This window comes from Xenopus laevis, chromosome 1L, assembly GCF_017654675.1.
Source record: "Xenopus laevis strain J_2021 chromosome 1L, Xenopus_laevis_v10.1, whole genome shotgun sequence".
NCBI lineage: Eukaryota > Metazoa > Chordata > Amphibia > Anura > Pipidae > Xenopus > Xenopus laevis.
In genome coordinates this window covers 95,457,016-95,477,989 of record NC_054371.1, presented here as the reverse complement: position 1 = coordinate 95,477,989, position 20,974 = coordinate 95,457,016, and the positions used below count along the sequence as shown (strand labels likewise).

The window sequence follows — 20,974 nt, the reverse complement described above, 5'->3', positions numbered from 1 at the left end:
TTCTATTGAGTAAAATAATCATACGTTATCATTAATAAACCTGAATATTCTTATAGTTAATAATCATCTTATTTGAAAATCCGACAGAATAACAGTGACTGCAATATCACACAGCACCCTCTGTTGGTTATACGAAAGATTAACAGTGACTGCAATATCACACAGCACCCTCTGTTGGTTATATGAAAGAATAACAGTGACTGCAATATCACACAGTGCCCTCTGTTGGTTATATGAAAGAATAACAGTGACTGCAATATCACACAGCACCCTCTGTTGGTTATATGAAAGAATAACAGTGCGCCCTCTGTTGGTTATATGAAAGAATAACAGTGACTGCAAAATCACACAGCGCCATCTGTTGGTTGTATGAAAGAATAACAGTGCACCCTCTGTTGGTTATATGAAAGATTAACAGTGACTGCAATATCACACAGCGCCCTCTGTTGGTTATACGAAAGAATAACAGTGACTGCAATATCACACAGCGCCCTCTGTTGGTTATACGAAAGATTAACAGTGACTGCAATATCACACAGCGCCCTATGTTGGTTATATGAAAGAATAACAGTGACTGCAATATCACACAGCGCCCTCTGTTGGTTATACGAAAGATTAACAGTGACTGCAATATCACACAGCGCCATCTGTTGGTTATATGAAAGATTAACAGTGACTGCAATATCACACAGCGCCATCTGTTGGTTATATGGAAGAATAACAGTCACTGCAATATCACACATTGCCCTCTGTTGGTTATATGAAAGATTAACAGTGACTGCAATATCACACAGCGCCCTCTGTTGGTTATATGGAAGAATAACAGTGACTGCAATATCACACAGTGCCCTCTGTTGGTTATATGAAAGATTAACAGTGACTGCAATATCACACAGCGCCCTCTGTTGGTTATATGAAAGAATAACAGTGACTGCAATATCACACAGCGCCCTCTGTTGGTTATACGAAAGATTAACAGTGATGGCAATATCAAACAGCACCCCCTGCACATGGTAGTGGGACAGTGGGACAATGCACACAATAATCCGTTTGGCAATTCTCTGTCACCATCAACTTTGCAAAGACATCCGGTTGATCGCTGGGGGGTCGCTTTGGCAGAATGTGCGCTGCTGGGAGACAGGGCTGTAGTTGTGTCTAGGCTTATACTAGAGTCAATAAGTTTTCCCAGTTTTCGTAGGTAAAATTAGGTACCTCGGCTTATACTCGGGTCGGCTTATACTCGAGTATATACGGTATTACATGTTTAAAACAACATACAAATATTATGTTAAGCAGCACAGTGTTTCCTATTCATTCGTAGGGATGGACTGAATCTAGGATTTGGTTTTGGAATTTGGCTGCATACTCTCTGAAGGATTTGAATGAACCTAAATCCTTAGAATTCAGAATCCATTCAAATTTTAAAGGGGTAGTTCACCTTTAAATTGACTAACCTGGTATAATGTACAGTCTATAAATATTTGGACAGAGACGACTTTTTTCAAATTTTGGTTTTGTACATGACCACAATGAATTTTAAAAGAAACAACTCAGATGCAGTTGAACTGCAGACTTTCAGCTTTAATTCAGTGGGTTGAACAAAAGCTTCAAAAACAGAAAAACCCCATCCGAGAAATTGCTACAATATTAAGAGTGGCAAAATCTACAATTTGGTACATCCTGTGAAAGAAAGAAAGCACTGGTCAACTCAGCAACGCAAAAAGACCTGGATGTCCACAGAAGACAACAGTAGTGGATGATCACATAATCATTTCCATGGTGAAGAGAAACCCCTTCACAACAGCCAAACAAGTGCACAACACTCTTCAGGAGGTAGGTGTGTCGATATCCAAGTCTACCATAAAGAGAAGACTGTAAATACAGAGGGTGCACTGCAAGGTGCAAGCCACTCATAAGCCTCAAGAATAGAAAGGTTAGATTGGACTTTGCTAAAAAAAAAAAAAGCCAGCAAAGTTCTTGAAAAACATTCTTTGGACAGATGAAACCAAGATCAACCTCTACCAGAATGAAGGCAAGAAAAAAGTATGGAGAAGGCATGGAACAGCTCATGATCCAAAGCATACCACATCATGTATAAAACATGGTGGAGGCAGTGTGATGGCAGTTACCTATAGCAACCAATCAGTGATTAGCTTTTTGAAACAAGCTGCAAGTAGAACCTTGAAAGCAGCAATCTGGGTTTTTGCCCATGGGCAAATTTGCCCAGTGTTGATAAATGAGCCCCACTGTCAGCTCAAATCCAGCTACAGTAATTGCAGTCAAATTGATTGGGAGGCGTTTCATAATTTTTTTTCATAATACAGATGGACTGACCCAAAACATACAGCCAAAGAAACCCAGGAGTTTATTAAAGCAAAGTGGAATATTCTTTAATGGCCAAGTAAGTTGAAGACTAACCTTCGGACAGAAAGGCTCACAAACAAACAGGAACTGAAAGCGCTGCAGTAAAGGCCTGGCAGAGCATTAAAAAGGAGGAAACCCAAAATCTAGTGATGTCCATGAGTTCAAGACTTCAGGCTGTCATTGCCAGCAAAGGGTTTTCAACCAAGTATTAGAAATGAACATTTTATTTTCAGTTTTTTAATTTGTCCAAAAACTTTTGAGCCGCTAAATAGAAATAATTGTGTTAAAAAAAGGCTTTAGTCCCTCATATTTTTATGCAATCTTATTGTTCAACCCACTGAATTAAAGCTGAAAGTCTGCAGTTCAACTGCATCTGAGTTGTTTCATTTAAAATTCATTGTGGTAATGTACAGAACCAAAATGAGAAAAAATTTGTCTCTGTCCAAATATTTATGGACCTAACTGTAGATATTGATATTGAGACAGTTTGCAATTGATGTTAATTTTTTTATTTTTTGAGGTTTTTTAGTTATCTTTTTGTTTAGCATCTCACTGGTTTGGTATTTGGTCTTATTTATTCTAGCAAACAGGCAGTGGTGTGAATAAGTGACTGGAATATAAAAAGATGAAGGACTGAATAAGGAAGATAAGTAATTGTCAGGAGTGTCCGCCTTCATTCCTATTAGTTTCGGTCTTCATGTGCATTGTGACGCTGGCATAGATATGTCATTGTGGTGGCATGTGATGTTGTTTAGCACCAAATTACCATGTATGCAACAAACCATGTGTTCTACTACCTTCTTGTTACAACGGGGATCTTTAGCCCTGCCAAAGTTTTGTGAAGCAGTGTCATAGTAACATAGTAAGTCAGGTTAAAAAAAGACACACGTCCATCAAGTTCAACCTTTTAACTTTTTTTTTAACCTGCCTAACTGCCAGTTGATCCAGGGGAAGCCAAAACACCCAATCTGATGCCTCTCTAATTTGCCCCAGAGGGGGAAAAAATTCCCTCCTGACTCTAAAATGGCAATCTGACTAGACCCTGGATCAACTTGTACTATGAGCTATCTTCCATAGCCCTTTATTCACTCACTTGCTAAGAAAAAGCCATCCAACCCCTTCTTAAAGCAATCTAATATATTAGCCGATATAACTGATTTAGGGAGAGAATTCCACATCTTCATATCTATCACTGTAAAAAAAAAACCCTTCCTAATATTTAGGCGGAACCTCTTTTCTTCTAATCAGAATGGGTGACCTTGTGTCAGCTGGAAGGACCTGCTGGTAAATAAAGCATTAGAGAGATTATTATATGATCCCCTTATATATTTATATACAGTTATCATATCACCCCTTAAGTGCCTCTTCTCCAGCGTGAACATCCCCAATTTGGCCAGTGTTTCCTCATAGCTAAGATTTTTCATACCTTTTACCAGCTTAGTTGCCCTTCTCTGTACCCTTTCTAATACAATAATGTCCTGTTTGAGTGATGGAGACTGAACAGATTGTTTAACCAGTATGTGCTATGCTTAGAAGCGTTTTATGTGAGCTTACCGCTGTAACCATTGGGCCCAGGTGCACGCACCCCAGACCTTCAGCAAGGGGAGCCAAACACCAGAAAACTTCAAAAGAGGCTGGCACAAGCCTGGACCCATGAAGTAGTAAAGCCAGAGTCAGGTTGTAAAAAGGTTAAAAAAAAGCTTACCTTTTATTTTCCATAATTAAGAAACAGGCCGTGTTTCGTGTCTACCAGGGACACTTACTCATAGGCTGAACATTAAAACAATGTATGTAATGTATGTATTGTTTAATGTTCAGCCTATGAGTAAGTGTCCCTGGTAGACACGAAATGCGTCAGGCCTGTTTCTTAATTATGGAAAATAAAATGTAAGCTTTTTTAACCTTTGTACAACCTGACTTTGGCTTTACTACTTCGTGGGTCCAGGCTTGTGCCAGCCTCTGAGTGATGGAGACCAAAACTGTACAGCATATTCTAGCGGGCCTTACCAGTGGAAGTGGAAGAATGACTGCTTCCTGCCGTTAATCAATGCCCGTTTTAATACAGCTAAGACCTTATTTGCCCTTGATGCTGCTGACTGGCATTGTTTGCTACAGCCAAGTTTATCAGTACAAGGACTACAAGGTCCTTTTCCATAAAGGATTTGCCTAGTGCAGTCCCGTTAAAGGCTTGGATATTTTTACATTTCAGGTGCATATCTTTACATTTATCAACACTGAATCTTATTTGCCACTTGGCTGCCCAAATTGCCAGTTTGTCAAGATCCTGTTGCAAGGATGCCACATCCTGCATGGAATTTATTGGGTTGGATAGTTTTGTGTCATCTGCGAACACTGATACATTACTTACAATACCCTCCCCTAAGTCATTAATGAACAAGTTAAATAAAAGTGGACCCAATACCGAGCCCTTAGAGACCCCAATAAGAACCTTACTCCAAGTAGAGAATGTACCATTCACAACCACCCTCTGTACCCGATCCTGTAGCCAGTTTCCTATCCATGTGCAAACGACTTCATTAAGCCCAACAGACCTTAGTTTAGAAAACAGTCGTTTGTGGGGCACGGTATGAAACGCTTTGGCAAAATCCAAATAGATCACATCCACTGCCCCTCCCCCACTGTCCAGCATCTTAATTACCTCATCATAAAAAGCAATAATATTTGTCTGACATGATCTATCCTTCATAAAGCCATGCTGATTGCTGCTCATAATGCCATTCACTAGGAAAAATTTTTGAATGTGATCCCTTAGCAAGCCTTCATATAATTTGCTCACTACAGATGTCAAACTTACTGGCCTATAATTGCCAGGCTGAGATCATAATCCCTTTTTAAATATTGGAATCATATCATCTTTCTCTAATCCATAGGTACCATACCAGATGAAAGCGAATCTGAGAAAATCAGAAATAGGGGCTGGTCTAAAACTAAACTAAACTCAATTAGAACCTGGAGGTGTATGCCATCAAGCCCTGGAGCCTTGTTTACATCAATTTTTATAAAAGCTTTATGGATCATATTCTGAGTCAGCCACTGACTAGATTGAGCTGAGCCATCAGTGCAGCTATGAAGTGAGTCTGGGAACTCACACTCCTCTATTGTATAGACTGAAGAATAGAACTGATTTAGCACCTTTGCCTTTTCTGTATCTGTTACAACCAGTGGCGTAACTAGATATTACTGGGCCCCACAGCAAATTATTTTTCAGGCCCCCAAAATGTTTAGAGGTTGACTTGTTTCTCCAATATTTATTGAAATTGTATATGAATTAGGGCCTCATGGGGCCCCTATACCTCCTGGGCCCCCCTGCAGCCGCAGGGTCTGCTTCCTCTATAGTTACGCCCCTGGTTACAACCATACTGGTACCGTTATTTAATGGAACAATACTCTCAGCCTGCATCTTCGGAGCATCACTATGTGCCAGTATGTGTCTATGGCTAAGGTGATTCCATCTCCGGGAGTGAATGATCCTGTTTGCACTGTGCTGGCGGGCCACATTATCAGTAATTTCATGACAGAGGCTGCGAGCCCTTGTAAAATTGAAACCGGGCCACAATTGGCATGGGAGCCGGACTTCGGATATGCCTGCATTAAGGGTATAAGTGGCTTTCATATTTTTAGATCCCAGGTGCAAGACTTTACTACTTATTGTAAAGGACTAAAGTGAGGCAAGAAGGAAAGTGGAATAGTACTATTCTTTTAACAATGACATTAGCACTGCATATACACCACTTTATATATTTTAGAGCATTTTACATCAAGTTGGCACTTTTACTTCAGCGGCGCGTCACTGTGCCAGTACGTGTCTATTGCTAACATTTTCAGTACACAGGCAGCAGTATAGACCAAGTAAATATTACTGCTACGGTACACTATTCCTTGTTTAAATGAGGCGCGGAGAATAAGTCCAAACAGACTCCACTTCCTAAATGCTGTGTAGGTGTCCATCTCTGGGAGTGAATGATCCTGATCGCAAGCTAGCTACCTTGGAAAGGATATCGTTGTCAGGCTGAATGGTCGGCCCCTGCACATTTTCCTCTCACAAAATCTGGCCCTTGTTGTGAAAAGTTTGGACACCCCTGATTTACATTGTCTTTTTCATTAAAGCCAATATCTGGATCTTTTCCCTTTCACCTGTAAGTGTGTTGTTACAGCATATGAATCCCAAAGTGTATGGGGGCTTTCTTAGTATGTTTACATACCTCCAAACTGTCCCATTTTTCGCGGAACAGTCCCGATTTTGACAGCTCAGCCCGCAGTCCTGGATTGTCACTGAAATGTCCTGTCTTTGATATCTGCGCTGAACAGCCAGAAAAAGATACACTGTTTCTAAAATTTAAATTTCTGCTTTACGCAGAAAACGGGCAGGCACCACTGACATGTTTTGTGTCCCTCAAGGACACTTAATCATAGGCTATGCCCTATGATCCTAATATTTTGGCAGAGAGCCCAGAATATGTGACAGATACTCAATTTAAGATAAACAGGTCTCTTGGGGAAACTGTGACTTGGCGCTATCAAAACTGTAATAACACATAAAAACCACAGAAATGTGTTTAAACTTTCATAACCTGCCAAATTTTGTAAAATGAACATTGTATTTAGGGGGTGTTGCCACAAAATGGGCATGGTCAAAAATTTCGCTGCACTCTGCGTGGCAAATTTTTTTGTCCCCTTTTCTATTTCCAAAATGTTTGGAGGTATATGTTTAGTCTTACTATTAATATTTTTACTTACAACATCTCAAAATTTGGCCAGTGGTGTAGTATCTGAATCTACCCCACACGGGTACTGTTATAGCTACAGTCATTAGTACCAAGTGCCTGTAAATTTAAGAACTATTCTTCTGGTTTCAAACTAGAGAATTTAAGAGACAGGAGCACAGGGGATAGCACGAATCAAGCTGTCACAGCTAAACAATTGTAACCTAAAATGCTGCATTTATCTTGCAGACAAGGTAGGATTCCTTCAATAAGTACAGAAATTTGATTTTTTTTTTTTACAATAGCATGTAATCTTACCTGATGAGACAGAATTGTTTGAAATACTGTACTTGATTCTCTATCCTCACTGTCTAGACTCCATTTGATGTGCACAGCGTTACTTAAGGTTTCTACACTGTTTTTTGCTTTTATAAGAAATAAAAAGGTAAGTAGCCGACACATAGGAGGGAGGATGCTGCATAGTGTTTGTAGTTTTTGTTCTTTACAACTATGGCCATACACAGGCAGATTTTAGGTGAAGAATTGACCCCTTCGGTCGAGTTGGCAGTGTTATCTGCCTGTGTATGGGGCCCATTGATGGTCCTGCCAAACGGATATCTGGGCAAAAATCTGTCAGGTCAAAACACAAGGAGCACATTGCAGTCCTCACCCAACGGGTCTCCATTGGACCGAATAGATGATCCATAGGGACGAAATGAGATTGGGCCAATTTGTCCACCCACATGCTAGGCCAAATCAGGCCAGATCCACTCAGTTGGTGACCTTAAAGGACGTGCTTTGTGCTGCAGTCAGTTACTGGAGCTTAGGGACATTTCACAATATATAGGATATAGGCAATATAAAAGTCAAGACACAAGTCAACCAGTCCAGTTTGAGTCAGAATTTAATAAATCTGCCCTGTAGAATCCACTTATAAGCTTAGAGTTCACTAAGCATGGACTGTTCACAGCTTTGAAGGCATGGATCATTACAGGTTTGGAGGTTATGAACTTTTACTCTGGTGCAATAACTTCAATACATTAAATATGGTAGTTCCAGAAGCATTTGTTCTTAATGTTCACTTCTTTGATTCTCCTTTTCATTGTTTTTTTAAACAATGAAAAGGTGTTTTGTATATACTCCTTGCACTACAATTATTTTTTTCTTATTTATACAGTTAAATAAGAGATTTAATACTGTTAAATATGTAGTACATGGTATAGACGACTATTTTTTATATTTGAACTGATACAAAATGATTGCTTTTGCAGACCCTTTAGTTTCATTCACAAGCCTTCTGCTCCAATATACCACTGGCAGCCAAGCAATGTGAAAGCTCCTAAGAAATTAACCCTGTGATTACATTATCAGAAATAGATATTACACAGATTAATAATCATAGACTTACAAGATATGGTTTATTAAATTCAGTAATTATGTGTTTCAAAAGCTAAAAGTAATTAAAAATTAATATACATTTTTCCCTCTTACAGGTGAATTATTGTCTCAACCTCGACCAGATGGAGTGACAGAAATTATCTGCCCCAAAAATGGCAGTGAGCGACTAAATGTATCGCTGGTATACCCTCCTACACCTACAGTGATTAGCCCATGTTCCAAGTGATTTCTTTACACCATGTTTTTCACAGCAGTATTTTCTGGGAAAAAAAAAAAAAAAGACATTCTTTCACTATCCATATTACAAAGACTGATCTTACATTGTAATGCTGCAGAACTGAATCTGGCAAAAAATATATCGGAGACTAAAGCTTTACAGGTAATAGGTAGCAGCATAATGACAACAGGCAAGCCCCCCCCCCTGCCGAAAAAATATCTTTAAAAGGGGCCCGGTATGGACTGCAACATCCCTTGCCCACCCGCCCCAGCACATTGGCGCACCTGCCATTGCAGGCAGTGGGTGCATAAATTCTCAGTGAGCTATAAAGGAAAAGCTGACCCATGGCCTGACCTCCCCCACCCCCTACGTGGTCTGCTTCCTTTATAGTTATGCCATTGGTTATAGCAGCAATGTCAAATCAGGTGCTTATCTTTGAATTACTGGCTTGAAGGCAAGCTTTAGTTTCATAAAACCAGGTGTACTGCTAAACAGCCTCCAATAGGCTGCCAGTCCACATCCAGCCTACCAATTGTCAATTAAATCCCATATTTGGCATCCCTAGGAACTTTTTGCATGATTATGTTGCTCTTCAACCAACTGTTTTTACATTTAAATGTGGCTCAGAAGTTAAAAAAAAAGGTTGGGGACCCTTGGGTTATATGAACCCTGTTGTGTTCATCTTCAGTGGCATAAGTAAATAAATAAATAAAACAAAAAAAACCCTAAACAGTTTTACTTCTCTTGATATTAATTAATTAAAGGAACAGTAACGCTAAAAAAAATTTTACAAAAAAATCGATTCTACCTACACTAATAATAGATCTACCCTGCATAAAGTGTATTACTAGCAATGCTTTATTAAAAAAATACTGTTAGAAAACACTGCTTCCTGTCTACTGGAGAACAGCGATATGGTGACTCACTCTGCAGCTCTGCACTCCGCATCTTCTCCCTAACCCGACTTCTGCCAAAACCGGAAGTTATGAATCCGGAGCCCACAGGCTTGAGGCCAGTTACATAGGTGAGATCCTGGCAGCCTAAAGCCCCTGTCCGACCCATTATCTCCCTGGGCAGCAGCTCATCTGCCCTCCCTGGGGGCATCCCTTCATCCCCGACCCCCCTCCAGAAGAGAAGTGAGCAAGAGGAGCAGATCTGCCCGACTCTCTTGGATTTACCTGTACAGCTCTGCCTCGCGATGGGATCTCAGAAAGGATTTGTGCCTCCCGTTGTTGGTCGGTGGTATGATTCGGGGAAAGCGCAGAGAGAGCACAGCAAGCACAGTGACTGCAGCTCCACGCAGGATAATAGCGCTCTTCATCATTGCCGACCTTTCTCTCCTCTGCCCTGTAAATCAACTGATTAGCTGAGGAATGCCGGCCCTTGTTTGGATAATGGGACGGGGGACGCAGTTTTTGTATGCATGTTTTGTAAAGCACTTCACCGGCATTTCTCAGCTAATCAGTTGATTTACCGGGCAGAGGAGAGAAAGGTCGGCAATGATGAAGAGCGCTATTATCCTGCGGGATAGGAAGCAGTGTTTTCTAACAGTATTTTTTTAATAAAGCATTGCTATTAATACACTTTATGCAGTGTAGATCTATTATTAGTGTAGGTAGAATGGATTTTTTAATAAAAAATTTTTTAGCGTTAGTTTCTTTTTAACTATTTATTTTTGCAAATCTCAGTGGCTAAAAATTTTTTATGACTTTTAACACAAATAATGTAGTTGCCTATAAGCATATTTTGTTGAGAACTTACATGGATTTGTCTTATAGGCAAACTAATTAAAGTAAGCTACAAGTAATTTGTGTGTTTTTAACATTTACCGTTTTAGCATTTTCATGAAAATGTTCATTTTGCTACAGCATGTATTTATTAATACGAATTGGTTCCACAATGAAAAAATTTAGTTTGCAGTGTTGTGTTGCCCCTTTGGAGTTGATAAATCATTGGGGATGCCAGTGTGGCAGTACCCTTAGTTCTTAGATCTAATGTTAAGAAATTTAGCAGAATATTAGAATAATTAGACCATTGGGGCATGGTTATGACAGGAAGTCTTTTACGTCACTTTCCTCAACTAGCCCGGTCCCATACCCCTCACCCCCCCAGCACTTGCTATGGTAATCCGTGGAAGAGGCTGGGTGATTTTTTTTTTTTTTTAATTTAAAAAATTTATTAATTTATAGGCACCTGAGGACCGGCCCCATAATCTGCTGCTCCCTAGGCACTGGCCCTCGGATGCCTTAATATGAATACGCCCTGTCACTGGTGGTAAAACATATGCAGTGCTTTGTTTTTTCGAAGTAGCCTCAAGAGGAACCTTCAGATTAATTAATGATGCATATGTTTTACCACCACCAAGACACTTTATCGCTGGTGGGAAAGCATTTGGAGGAGGTTAGTTGGCAGAAGGAGAAGATATCTTTTACTGGCATCTAACCATCTTGTGTTATTGCCCCAAGATTCCAATTACAATCATACAATTAACTTGCCTGTATGTTTAGCTTGAACTTAAAATGTCTTCATTTTGCACAGTTAACAGTGAAATTAATTTTAAGCGCTTTAGATATATGTTCTAATGATAAAAAGTGCATTTGGTTGTTGCAGGGTCTGATAGTTACCAAATATATATCCAATATATATTAGTCACATGATACCAAAAAACATCCTGTATTTTATTCTTAAGCCTGGACGTTTACACAGAAGGACAAGAAGTGGCAAAGAAAAACCTATTTCCTTATAAGCAGACTCACAGCTGTGCAGCATGCTGGGACTACTACTGGGACAACTGCTGGAGGGCTTGCAACTTTGGCATTATAATTTTCATTAGAAAAACTATGCAGCATAATTGTTTGTCTAGACTTACAGTCTACAGGGTATTGATTATGCTGGGAAGGCTCACTAGAACATTCTTATTTTCCTCTTTCATACTTGTTCAAAATGTTGTTTCGGGGGAATGTACTAAAATTTGATACTGGGTAAAAAATTTGCAAATGCAAAAATGTATGCATCTACGCAAAAAAAATTTCTTTGCACAAATTTAATATTGCTTTTGCAAACTTAAAATCTACTTCCCACAGTGGAATTTCATAGTTTACACCAGTGCACAGTGTAAGTAAAAAAACTTATTACTAAAAAACTGTTTGCTTCAAAAGATTATGCCACTTTCAAAAAGCATGCAATACAAGCTTTCAATTAAAATTTACAGTGCAGTAATAGTCTAATGAAAAATATTACATAGAGAAATGCAAACTTTAATTTTTATCTATGCAAATATTGGGTTTTTTTTGGAACTTTTGAGACTTTTCCCCCTGAACTTTTTTTGCAACTTTTACAACACTTTCCCCTGGAATATAGAGGTGCAGGTGCGGAGTTGATTTTAATATCACAGTTTGGTGTCTGTTGTTGTCTGGGGTGATTTTGGCCCAGGGTCTGCTTGTCTCCCCACTCTGCTCATTGCAAGGAGTCAAGCAGCCGACGGGCACATTTACATGTGGACATGAACAGACATGAAAGTTTGTATATCTGATATATCTGAGTACTATTCACATCATTCACAGCCAAACATGCGGATACTTTTAGTACACATTTAGGGGCAGGGCACATGGAGTATTGGCTCTGCTATGTTTTTTTCTTTCCAGGATGACACCCTACCCTAGCTCTGCTGCTCTGGAGGGCCCTGGTTTGTTACTGAAATGTCCCGATTTTCTCTGATCTCCTGCACTGAATAGCCAGAAAAAGATATAAAGTTTCTTAATTAATTGGTTTTTGGCAGAGTACTTAGATACTTTTGTAACTGTTTAAGATAAGAAAGTATCTTGTTGAAACTAATTTGCAGTTAAAAGGGCAATTCACCTTGATTAGCAAAACTGTAATAACATAAAAATCACAGAAATGTGTTCAAACTTTCATATCCTGCCTAATTTTTTAAAATAAACATGGTAATTAGTTTCCCATAGCATGCCCAGGGCCAAAACAATAAGGACAGACCTTTTTCAGGTATAGTGTCAATTTAGTCATAGCAAATAGTTTAGGTTGCTCATTAGCACAATTATCACCACTGTCTGATTTTCCAAGTCGCCGTAAATAAATAGAAACACTTCATGTAACACCACAGTCACATGTCTTGAAGAATCCAGTGTAATCATAGTTTGCTATTAAAAAAAAAAAAAAAAAAAATGTGTGTGTATATATATATATATATATATATATATATATATATATAAAAAAAAGTCACGTGATTGCCCTTCCCACACCTAATTTACATATGCAAATTAGGATTCGGATATGGTAAAATGGACCAGCACTCCAGTTATTTTCCATACAATTTTATTGAAGCATCACTTGTGTGTCCAACGTTTCGGCCCTCGTTGAGGCCTTTATCAAGGATCCTGAGGCCGACTACCATACCGAATCCTGGATTCGGTGCATCCCTAATAAATATATATATATATATAATATATGTGTGTATATAGATATATATATTTATATATTTATTTATTTATGTATGTGTTAGTTTCTAATAAGAAGCTGGGAATTTGCTAATTGAATTGTCTATGAAGGGTGGTTAACAGAAATCATGTAATTAAAATTACACAATTGTTGAGTAGAGGGCTTAGATGCATTTTACATTTTATTTAATCTTTAGTGACATTCCTGCATCATATATTGTCATATTATTAACAGTTTTCTCTCTTATTTCCAGGACACAGATGGAACAAACATTCTTTTCATTGCTGCATAAATATTGTGGGGTGTGAGCACCTTGGAGAGAAATAAGGACTGTCCTTCTGGGAAAAATTTTAATGGAGACATTGTGATCGACCAAACAATGTGCTGCTGCAATATAATATTAAATGAATTATTCAAATTAAAAACTCTTCTTTTTAGACCGGTTTTGATGGTCAACTGCGATGGATATACCAGTGGCTTTTTAGGGATTTAATTTGCTGTGCCCCTATAAGCCATATGTAGATTTACTTAATTATATGAAACTTTATAACATTTTTAAATGTTATTGCAAACCATTAGGGTACAAGGTTACACTTCAGTTATAATACTTATATATATTTACCAAATGTACCATTAAAACAATAGTGTAGTTACTGGTTAAAACAAGAAACCGAGAGAGAGAGACATGGAACAGACTAGGAGAGGAGTAGGCTTGAAAATTGAGAGTGAAAATATTAATGTGACATGAGTGATCTATAGCTAAGCTATTTTTAAAGACAGAGAGGTGAAATGTTCTAGTCAAGTACCCCACAGTTCATAGTTGTGTGAATTCCAGCTTCATTTACAGCTCTACTAGTCACACAAATTGGGGTGTTGATACAGTTTGCAGCTGTTCAAAAGCTGTGCATGCTAATCATATTGTAAGGCTGCTGCAGCATAAAGAACTAATACATTTATTTATATATATATATATATATATATAGTGAAAAAGGATTGCGGCACTCACAGGGTTTTAGTGAAAAAACAAAAAATGTTTTATTATTAAGCCTCAACGTTTCGATCCCCCACAGGGATCTTCGTCAGGAGCAAAAACAAACAAACATGGTGAGCTTAAATGTGTGGTACCCCAAAATGTGAGAAATATATGCAGTAACGTAAAAACACCCATTTTCTTACAATGTGCTGTTTATATGCCACGATTAGGCAAGAATTTGCACACGCACACCTGGCCTCTCCAATTAGTTTCGTACGGTGCCTGGGGTATAGGAGGACGGCCCCTTCACAATTAATGAACAAAAAGTAACTCCAGCACACGTAACATGCTCAAGGGATTGCTCCCGTGTTTAATGTCAATCCAACAAAAACAATGTTTCGGGGGCGTACCCCACGACGACGAAGGGGTACCTGACGAAGGGGTACGGCCCCGAAACTTTGTTTTTGTTGGATTGACATTAAACACGGGAGCAATCCCATGAGCATGTTACGTGTGCTGGAGTTACTTTCTGTTTATATGCCACACATTTAAAGGGGTAATGCACTTTTCAAACTTTCAGACTAGTAAACCAGAAATAATTTCCCAGCATTTTATTTTCTAGGAGCAGCCCAGTAAGATTTTTAACTGTGTTAAATTGGGTTGAAAAAAGACAAAGTTCATCAAGTTCAACCCCTTCAAATGAAAATCCAGCATCCATACTCACACCCCTCCATATCCTCACATAAAGTATATATACCCATATCTATACTAACTGTGCCGTCCATTGGGTTATATAGCTCTATATATATATATATATGTATATAAAAATATATATATATAAATATGTGTATATATATATATGTATATATAAAAATATATATATATAAATATACTATTGATAGCCCAGTTATATATTTCTGTTTAGTTACTTCATTCAGAGCCATGTAGTTTTGCTAGCTTTCATTCAACTCATGTTACTGATTCATGTGATCACAGTGTGGGAAGCCGTTATTTCAGCAGCCATTTCTACCTTGTTCAGCCTAGGGTGTGAAGGTATTTTATTTTAATCTTAAGGATACATTTTTGGATTACAATTACTTGGATTACTTCTTTGAAAAAGGTTGAACTTGATGGGCGTGTGTCTTTTTTCAACCTAACTTACTATGTTCAATAAAGGTCAAGGAATTAAAGCTCATTTAAAGGCTGTGTTCTTGTGAGTAAGCTACTGTAAAATATAAGTTAAATCCAATTTCTACCATGACTTACTGGAGGCAGAATACTAACTATAGCTTCACTGTACTCACTGTGAAGAACCACCTACGTTGCTTCAAATGAAAGTTCTTTTCTTCTAGTCTGAAGGGGTGTCCTCTGGTAGGGTGATCCTCTTTATGGGTAAAAAAGGTCCCCTGCAATTTGTCTATAATGTCCTCTAATGTACTTGTAAAGTGTAATAATTTTTTACACTGAACAATCCTTTAAGGCGGTGTTTGCTGTGCATGCTGGGAGTGCTGGGTGCAAGAAGGGAGTAAAGCTGGCCATAGACGCATCGATCCAATCGTACAAATCGAGGATTCGTACAATTTCGGACCGTGTGTGGAGAGTCCCGACATTGTTCGTCCACATTAGAGAGGGTCCAGAAAAGGTCAACTAAGCTATTAAAAGGTATGGAAAATCTCAGCTATGAGGAAAGACTGGCCTAGTTGGGGTTGTTTATGGTGAAGGCACATGAGGGGTGATATAACTGTCATGATACAGGCCTGTAATAGTTAATAAAACAGGCCAAGGTATCATGAGAAATATTTCTGCCAGCATCTAAATCAGACACATAACAGGCCTCTTTTCCCTCAGAGGGGTCAGAGCTGTAATGCCCTCCTCCATGCCCTGGCTGATAAGAGCCATTCCATGGGGAGGAGGAAGCCCAAGGAGTGAGAACTTAAAGTTCCCAGCAAGATCTTCAAAGGTGAAGGGAAGGTCACATATAATGTATACTCAATTATATTTATCCTTACAGAAACCATACCTGTTGTACCAACAGTATAAAAAACTGGTGATGGGTTCAATGCAATATCAGCTTTCAAACGAGTCCAAACATCACTAGGTTTGGTACTCTGTATGTTAGATGTGAATATCTGGGCAGGGGCAGGTCACACAGTATTGATGTTTAGTATCTATGGAATCCCCGAGAGAATTAATAACCAATGAATATATCATCTCTCTCCTATGTTCCTATAGGGAGTTATGGTCATTATATTCTTGGTCCAGTTCCTACTCACAGGAGCTCATAAAAACTCAATCTGTGTCCTGCTAGGCCACGCCCCCTTACATTCCTGAGGGAGGGGGGAGTGTGCAGTTACCTGATGCCCTGAAATCACTAATAAATAGTCAGCTCTTCTGACTAAACTAATAAGATTGTCTTTGATGTTCTAAACGAACCTAGCCTGAAAGAGTGTAACTGTGAGCCTTAACCCTCTGCATGCTGAAGTACTTGTTGAATCAGTAGGAACTAACTGACTATCGTGAGAGAGTGTTTACTGCATTGGTGTATTGTGAATTATTACCTGTTAGAGAGAACAGGGGAATAGTCACATTAGGTTTCTATCGCCTGTGAATGATAGTTACATAGTTAAATTGGGTTGAAAAAAGACAAAGTCCATCAAGTTCAACCCCTCCAAATGAAAACCCAGCATCCATACATACACCCATCCCTACTTTTAATTAAATTCTATATACCCATACCTATACTAACTATAGAGCTTAGTATCAGAATAGCCTTTGATATTATGTCTGTCCAAAAAATCATCCAAGCCATTCTTAAAGGCATTAACTGAATCAGCCATCACAACATCACCCGGCAGTGCATTCCACAACCTCACTGTCCTGACTGTGAAGAACCCCCTACGTTGCTTCAAATGAAAGTTCTTTTCTTCTAGTCTAAAGGGGTGGCCTCTGGTACGGTGATCCACTTTATGGGTAAAAAGGTCCCCTGCCATTTGTCTCTAATGTACTTGTAAAGTGTAATCATGTCCCCTCGCAAGCGCCTTTTTTCCAGAGAAAACAACCCCAACCTTGACAGTCTACCCTCATAATTTAAGTCTTCCGTCCCTCTAACCAATTTAGTTGCACGTCTCTGCACTCTCTCCAGCTCATTTATATCCCTCTTAAGGACTGGAGTCCAAAACTGAACTGCATACTCCAGATGAGGCCTTACCAGGGACCTTTAAAGAGGCATAATTATGTTTTCATCCCTTGAGTTAATGCCTTTTTTTATGCAAGACAGAACTTTATTTGCTTTAGTAGCCACAGAATGACACTGCCCAGAATTAGACAACGTGTTATCTACAAAGACCCCTAGATCCTTCTCATTTAAGGAAACTCCCAACACACTGCCATTTAGTGTATAACTTGCATTTATATTATTTTTGCCAAAGTGCATAACCTTGCATTTATCAACATTGAACCTCATTTTCCAGTTTGCTGCCCAGTTTTCCAGTTTAGACAAATCACTCTGCAAAGTGGCAGCATCCTGCATGGAACCTATAGTTCTGCACAATTTAGTATCATCTGCAAAAATAGAGACAGTGCTTTCAATGCCCACCTCCAGGTCATTAATAAACAAGTTGAAAAGCAAGGGGCCTAGTACAGAGCCCTGCGGTACTCCACTAACAACACTGGTCCAATTAGAAAATGTTCCATTTACCACCACTCTTTGTAGTCTATCTTTTAGCCAGTTCTCTATCCAGGTACAAATTGTGGCAGCGAATGAGTTTTGTGGGTTTTGGTTGGTGTTTGGGGTGCTTTTGTGTTAGTCTAACCTGTGTGCAAGGTGGGTGAGAGACTGAGTGAGTGGCCCCTGATAGCCACACCTAAAGTCACGTGCGGTTGGAAGTACCGTGTCTATAACAGATTGGTAGGCAGCGGTGGCATATTTTTTATTTAGAGCATTAGTGCTTGGGTTGTCATTAAACCTTGCACTAAAGAACTGTAAATCCTCGCGAGGAGTATACAGTCTTCAAAGACAAACTCAGTGCATACTATTTTTATTAAGACATACTTGCAAACAGTTTCCCTTCCCTTCTTGTTTTTCTTTTCTATCTTTTATTTTGGCAAAGTGTTGCAAGATGGCAGCATTTTACAAGAGGCAGACTAAGGAGTACCTCATCAATCTCTGTGAGCAAAGAGGAATTGATGCAGCAGACAAATCAAAGGAAATGTTGATTTGTGCCTTGGTGGAAAAGGAGCAGGAGAACTACACACCTGAGTCAGGAGACTATGCAACTCAGGATGTTCCATTGATGAACTCTGTTCCAGGATCCTCTCAGCGAGAGGACAGTTCTAGTTGCAGTGGGCAGGATGACAGGACTTCATCCCTGCAAGCAGCTTTGCAATTGTTGGGTTCAGGTGACCCCCAGCTGCGTCTTCAGCTTATCCTGCAATATCAACAGGCAGAAAGAGATGCAGCAGCTGAAAGGCAGGCGGAAAGAGATGCAGAAGCAGCATCCGCTGAAAGACAGCATCAACTGGAGTTAGTCAAGCTCCAGCAGCAGGGATTACACTCACGGTCCAGTGAGACCCAGGAAGTACACCCTTTAATAAAGTCTGTGGATAAATTTCCAGTTATGGATAAAGATGTTGACCTGGATACCTTTTTGCGGTGCTTTGAAAGAGCTTGTAGACAGTATCACTTACTCCGTGAGCAATGGGCAAAATATCTCACCCCAGGGTTGAAAGGCAAAGCCCTGGATGTCTTTGTGGACTTACCACCAGAGTTTGATGGGGACTATGATGCTATAAAAAATGCCCTTATCAAAAAGTTCCATCTTACACCAGAAGTATATGGCAAAAGATTTAGAACTGTGCAGCGCGAACCTACAGACACCTACTCTGATGTTGTGAGTAGTCTGAGAACCGCATTTAGATCCTGGTTGAGAGGGCTCTCTGTTACCTCATTTCAGTGCCTGGAAGATCTGATGGTAAAGGATCAGTTTTTGCACACGTGTCCTATGGAAGTGAAGCAATTCATTATGGACCATGAGCCCAAAACAGCAGATCAGGCAGCAGAGGTGGCAGACACATATGCTGCAAATAGGGTGTCTGACCACCGCAAAGCATCTTTACCAAGCTACAAGGAGTGATCAACAGGAGGAAGCGCACACAGCAGTCCACAGTCTGGTGAGAATTAATCTTTTGGGGGGTCTGTTGCAGCTGTGGGGCAGAAGGATACCCGCCAATGTTTTTCCTGCAACCAGATGGGCCATGTGAGGACTGACTGTCCACAAAAGAAGGAACCAACTTCACCTGGACAGCCTGTTGTGATGCTTGTGTCTGGTAAGCCTGAGAATCTACATAATCATATTCAGTCTGTGATTGTGGGGGACAAAGTGACTCAGGGACTAAGAGACTCAGGGGCTAATTTTTCTCTGGTGCGTCCAGAGATGATAAACACTGGGGACATTATTCCTGGAAAGACTTTGTCCATAAAGGGAGTGGGTGGGAGCCACCCAAAGGTGCCTGTGGCAAAAGTTTTCTTGGATTGGGGTGCGGGGAGAGGTCTATGGGAAGTGGGTGTAACTAATAAAATTCCTGTAAATGTCTTGTTGGGGAATGATTTGGGTTACATGGTAACTGCTTTTGTGCCCTATGACCAGGTCTCACTAGGTCCAGCCGCGCTGGAGTGTGGCCACCCACCTCAACAGGTAATTGTAAAAAGTACAAGGCAGCAAAGTATCTGGGAGGGAGGACTGGGAGGCAGGAGCCAGAGTCAACCAGTGCCTGAACCAGTGTTGTCCCAAAGTAGGGATAAGAAGGGAGAGGGGGAGGAGAAGTTTACCCTAGGAGTCTCCCTGGTGCAGCCCTGTAGTATACCGGCAGTGAGGGATTTCCAGCGTGTAATTCTTGATCCTGTACCCAAATTGCCTGAGGTCTTGAGTGGGGGTCAGCAGCTATGCCAAGCTTAGGAGTCAGTGCAGAAGCATCAGGGACAGGTGGTTAGGACTCAGAGTAGGGTCCTAGTGATAGTGCCACTCAGACTGGGGAGAGTGATGGTAGTGGTGGGCCAGAAATAGCCCTCATGCCAGAACCAGTACTGAGGGGGGGTCAGGTGGTCAGTACTAAGGAGGAAAGGCTGACAGTACCAGGAGTTGCTCCCAAGTCAGATAGCGACAAAGTTGTTTTCCCTTTAGTCCAGGGTATTAAGCACGAGCCCAGTGGTTTATGCCAACCCAAGACTAAGCAGGTCAGTGGAGACCAGGGTGGTATCAAGAGGTTAGGAGGCCACCAGCTAGTTTCTATGTCTAGGCCCAGAGAATGGGGGATTAGAGATAGGCTGGAGGGCCCCTCAGTGAACAAGGTGTTCCTAAGTATTGCCTACTATGCAAACCTGTACTTTATCCAGAGACAGTGCAGATAGAGGCAAAATGGGAAGTATACCTACATCAAACCAGTCCAGTTCCTGGATTTATGCCTATACATCCCTCAAGGAACAAGACTTTAGGCCTGGGAGGTAGCCTGATCCCTCATACTGTATAACAGTGATCCCCAACCAGTAGCTCGTGAGCAACATGTTGCTCTCCAACCCCTTGGATGTTGCTCCCAGTGGCCTCAAAGCAGGAGCTTATTTTTGAATTCCAGACTTGGAGGCAAGATTTAGTTGCATAAACACCAGGTGCACTGCAAAACAGAGACTCAGTGTAGGTTGACAATCCACATAGGGGCTACCAAATGGCCACTCACAGCACTTATTTGGCACCCCAAGAACATTTTTCATGCTAGTGTTGCTGCCCAACTCCTTTTACTTCTGAATGTTGCTCATGGGTTCAAAAGGTTTGGGATCCCTGCTGTATAACA

General features: G+C 40.2%; 2 protein-coding genes across 5 annotated transcripts in view; both read left to right on the top strand.

Annotated features, from left to right (window-relative positions):
* mfhas1.L (malignant fibrous histiocytoma amplified sequence 1 L homeolog) overlaps positions 1 to 13,576 on the top strand; it is a 58,516-nt gene extending 44,940 nt beyond the window's left edge. For 2 of the 4 annotated variants that reach the window (XR_005967436.1, XM_018253587.2), the window contains exon 3: positions 8,582 to 8,746. Coding sequence is in view for 2 of the 4 variants with exons in the window: in XM_041591375.1 (XP_041447309.1) it covers positions 8,582 to 8,712 (131 nt within the window). In the remaining 2 variants the exon portion in view is untranslated. Of the gene's footprint in view, positions 1 to 8,581 lie in introns of all 4 variants that reach the window. The other 2 variants (XM_041591379.1, XM_041591375.1) reach the window with 2 other exon arrangements.
* Positions 13,577 to 15,742: 2,166 nt separating this feature from the next.
* On the top strand, positions 15,743 to 20,760 carry LOC121403672. The gene is made up of 2 exons (XM_041591370.1): positions 15,743 to 15,793; positions 18,241 to 20,760. Exon 2 carries the CDS (start codon positions 18,250 to 18,252, stop codon positions 19,261 to 19,263), a length of 1,014 nt encoding a protein of 337 aa, XP_041447304.1. The 5' UTR covers positions 15,743 to 15,793; positions 18,241 to 18,249; the 3' UTR covers positions 19,264 to 20,760.
* Positions 20,761 to 20,974: the final 214 nt, after the last annotated feature.

What these genes read in the sequence shown, in the direction of transcription:
- LOC121403672 (XM_041591370.1), top strand. Translation starts at nt 18,250, where the DNA reads ATGGCAGCATTTTACAAGAGGCAGACTAAGGAGTACCTCATCAATCTC.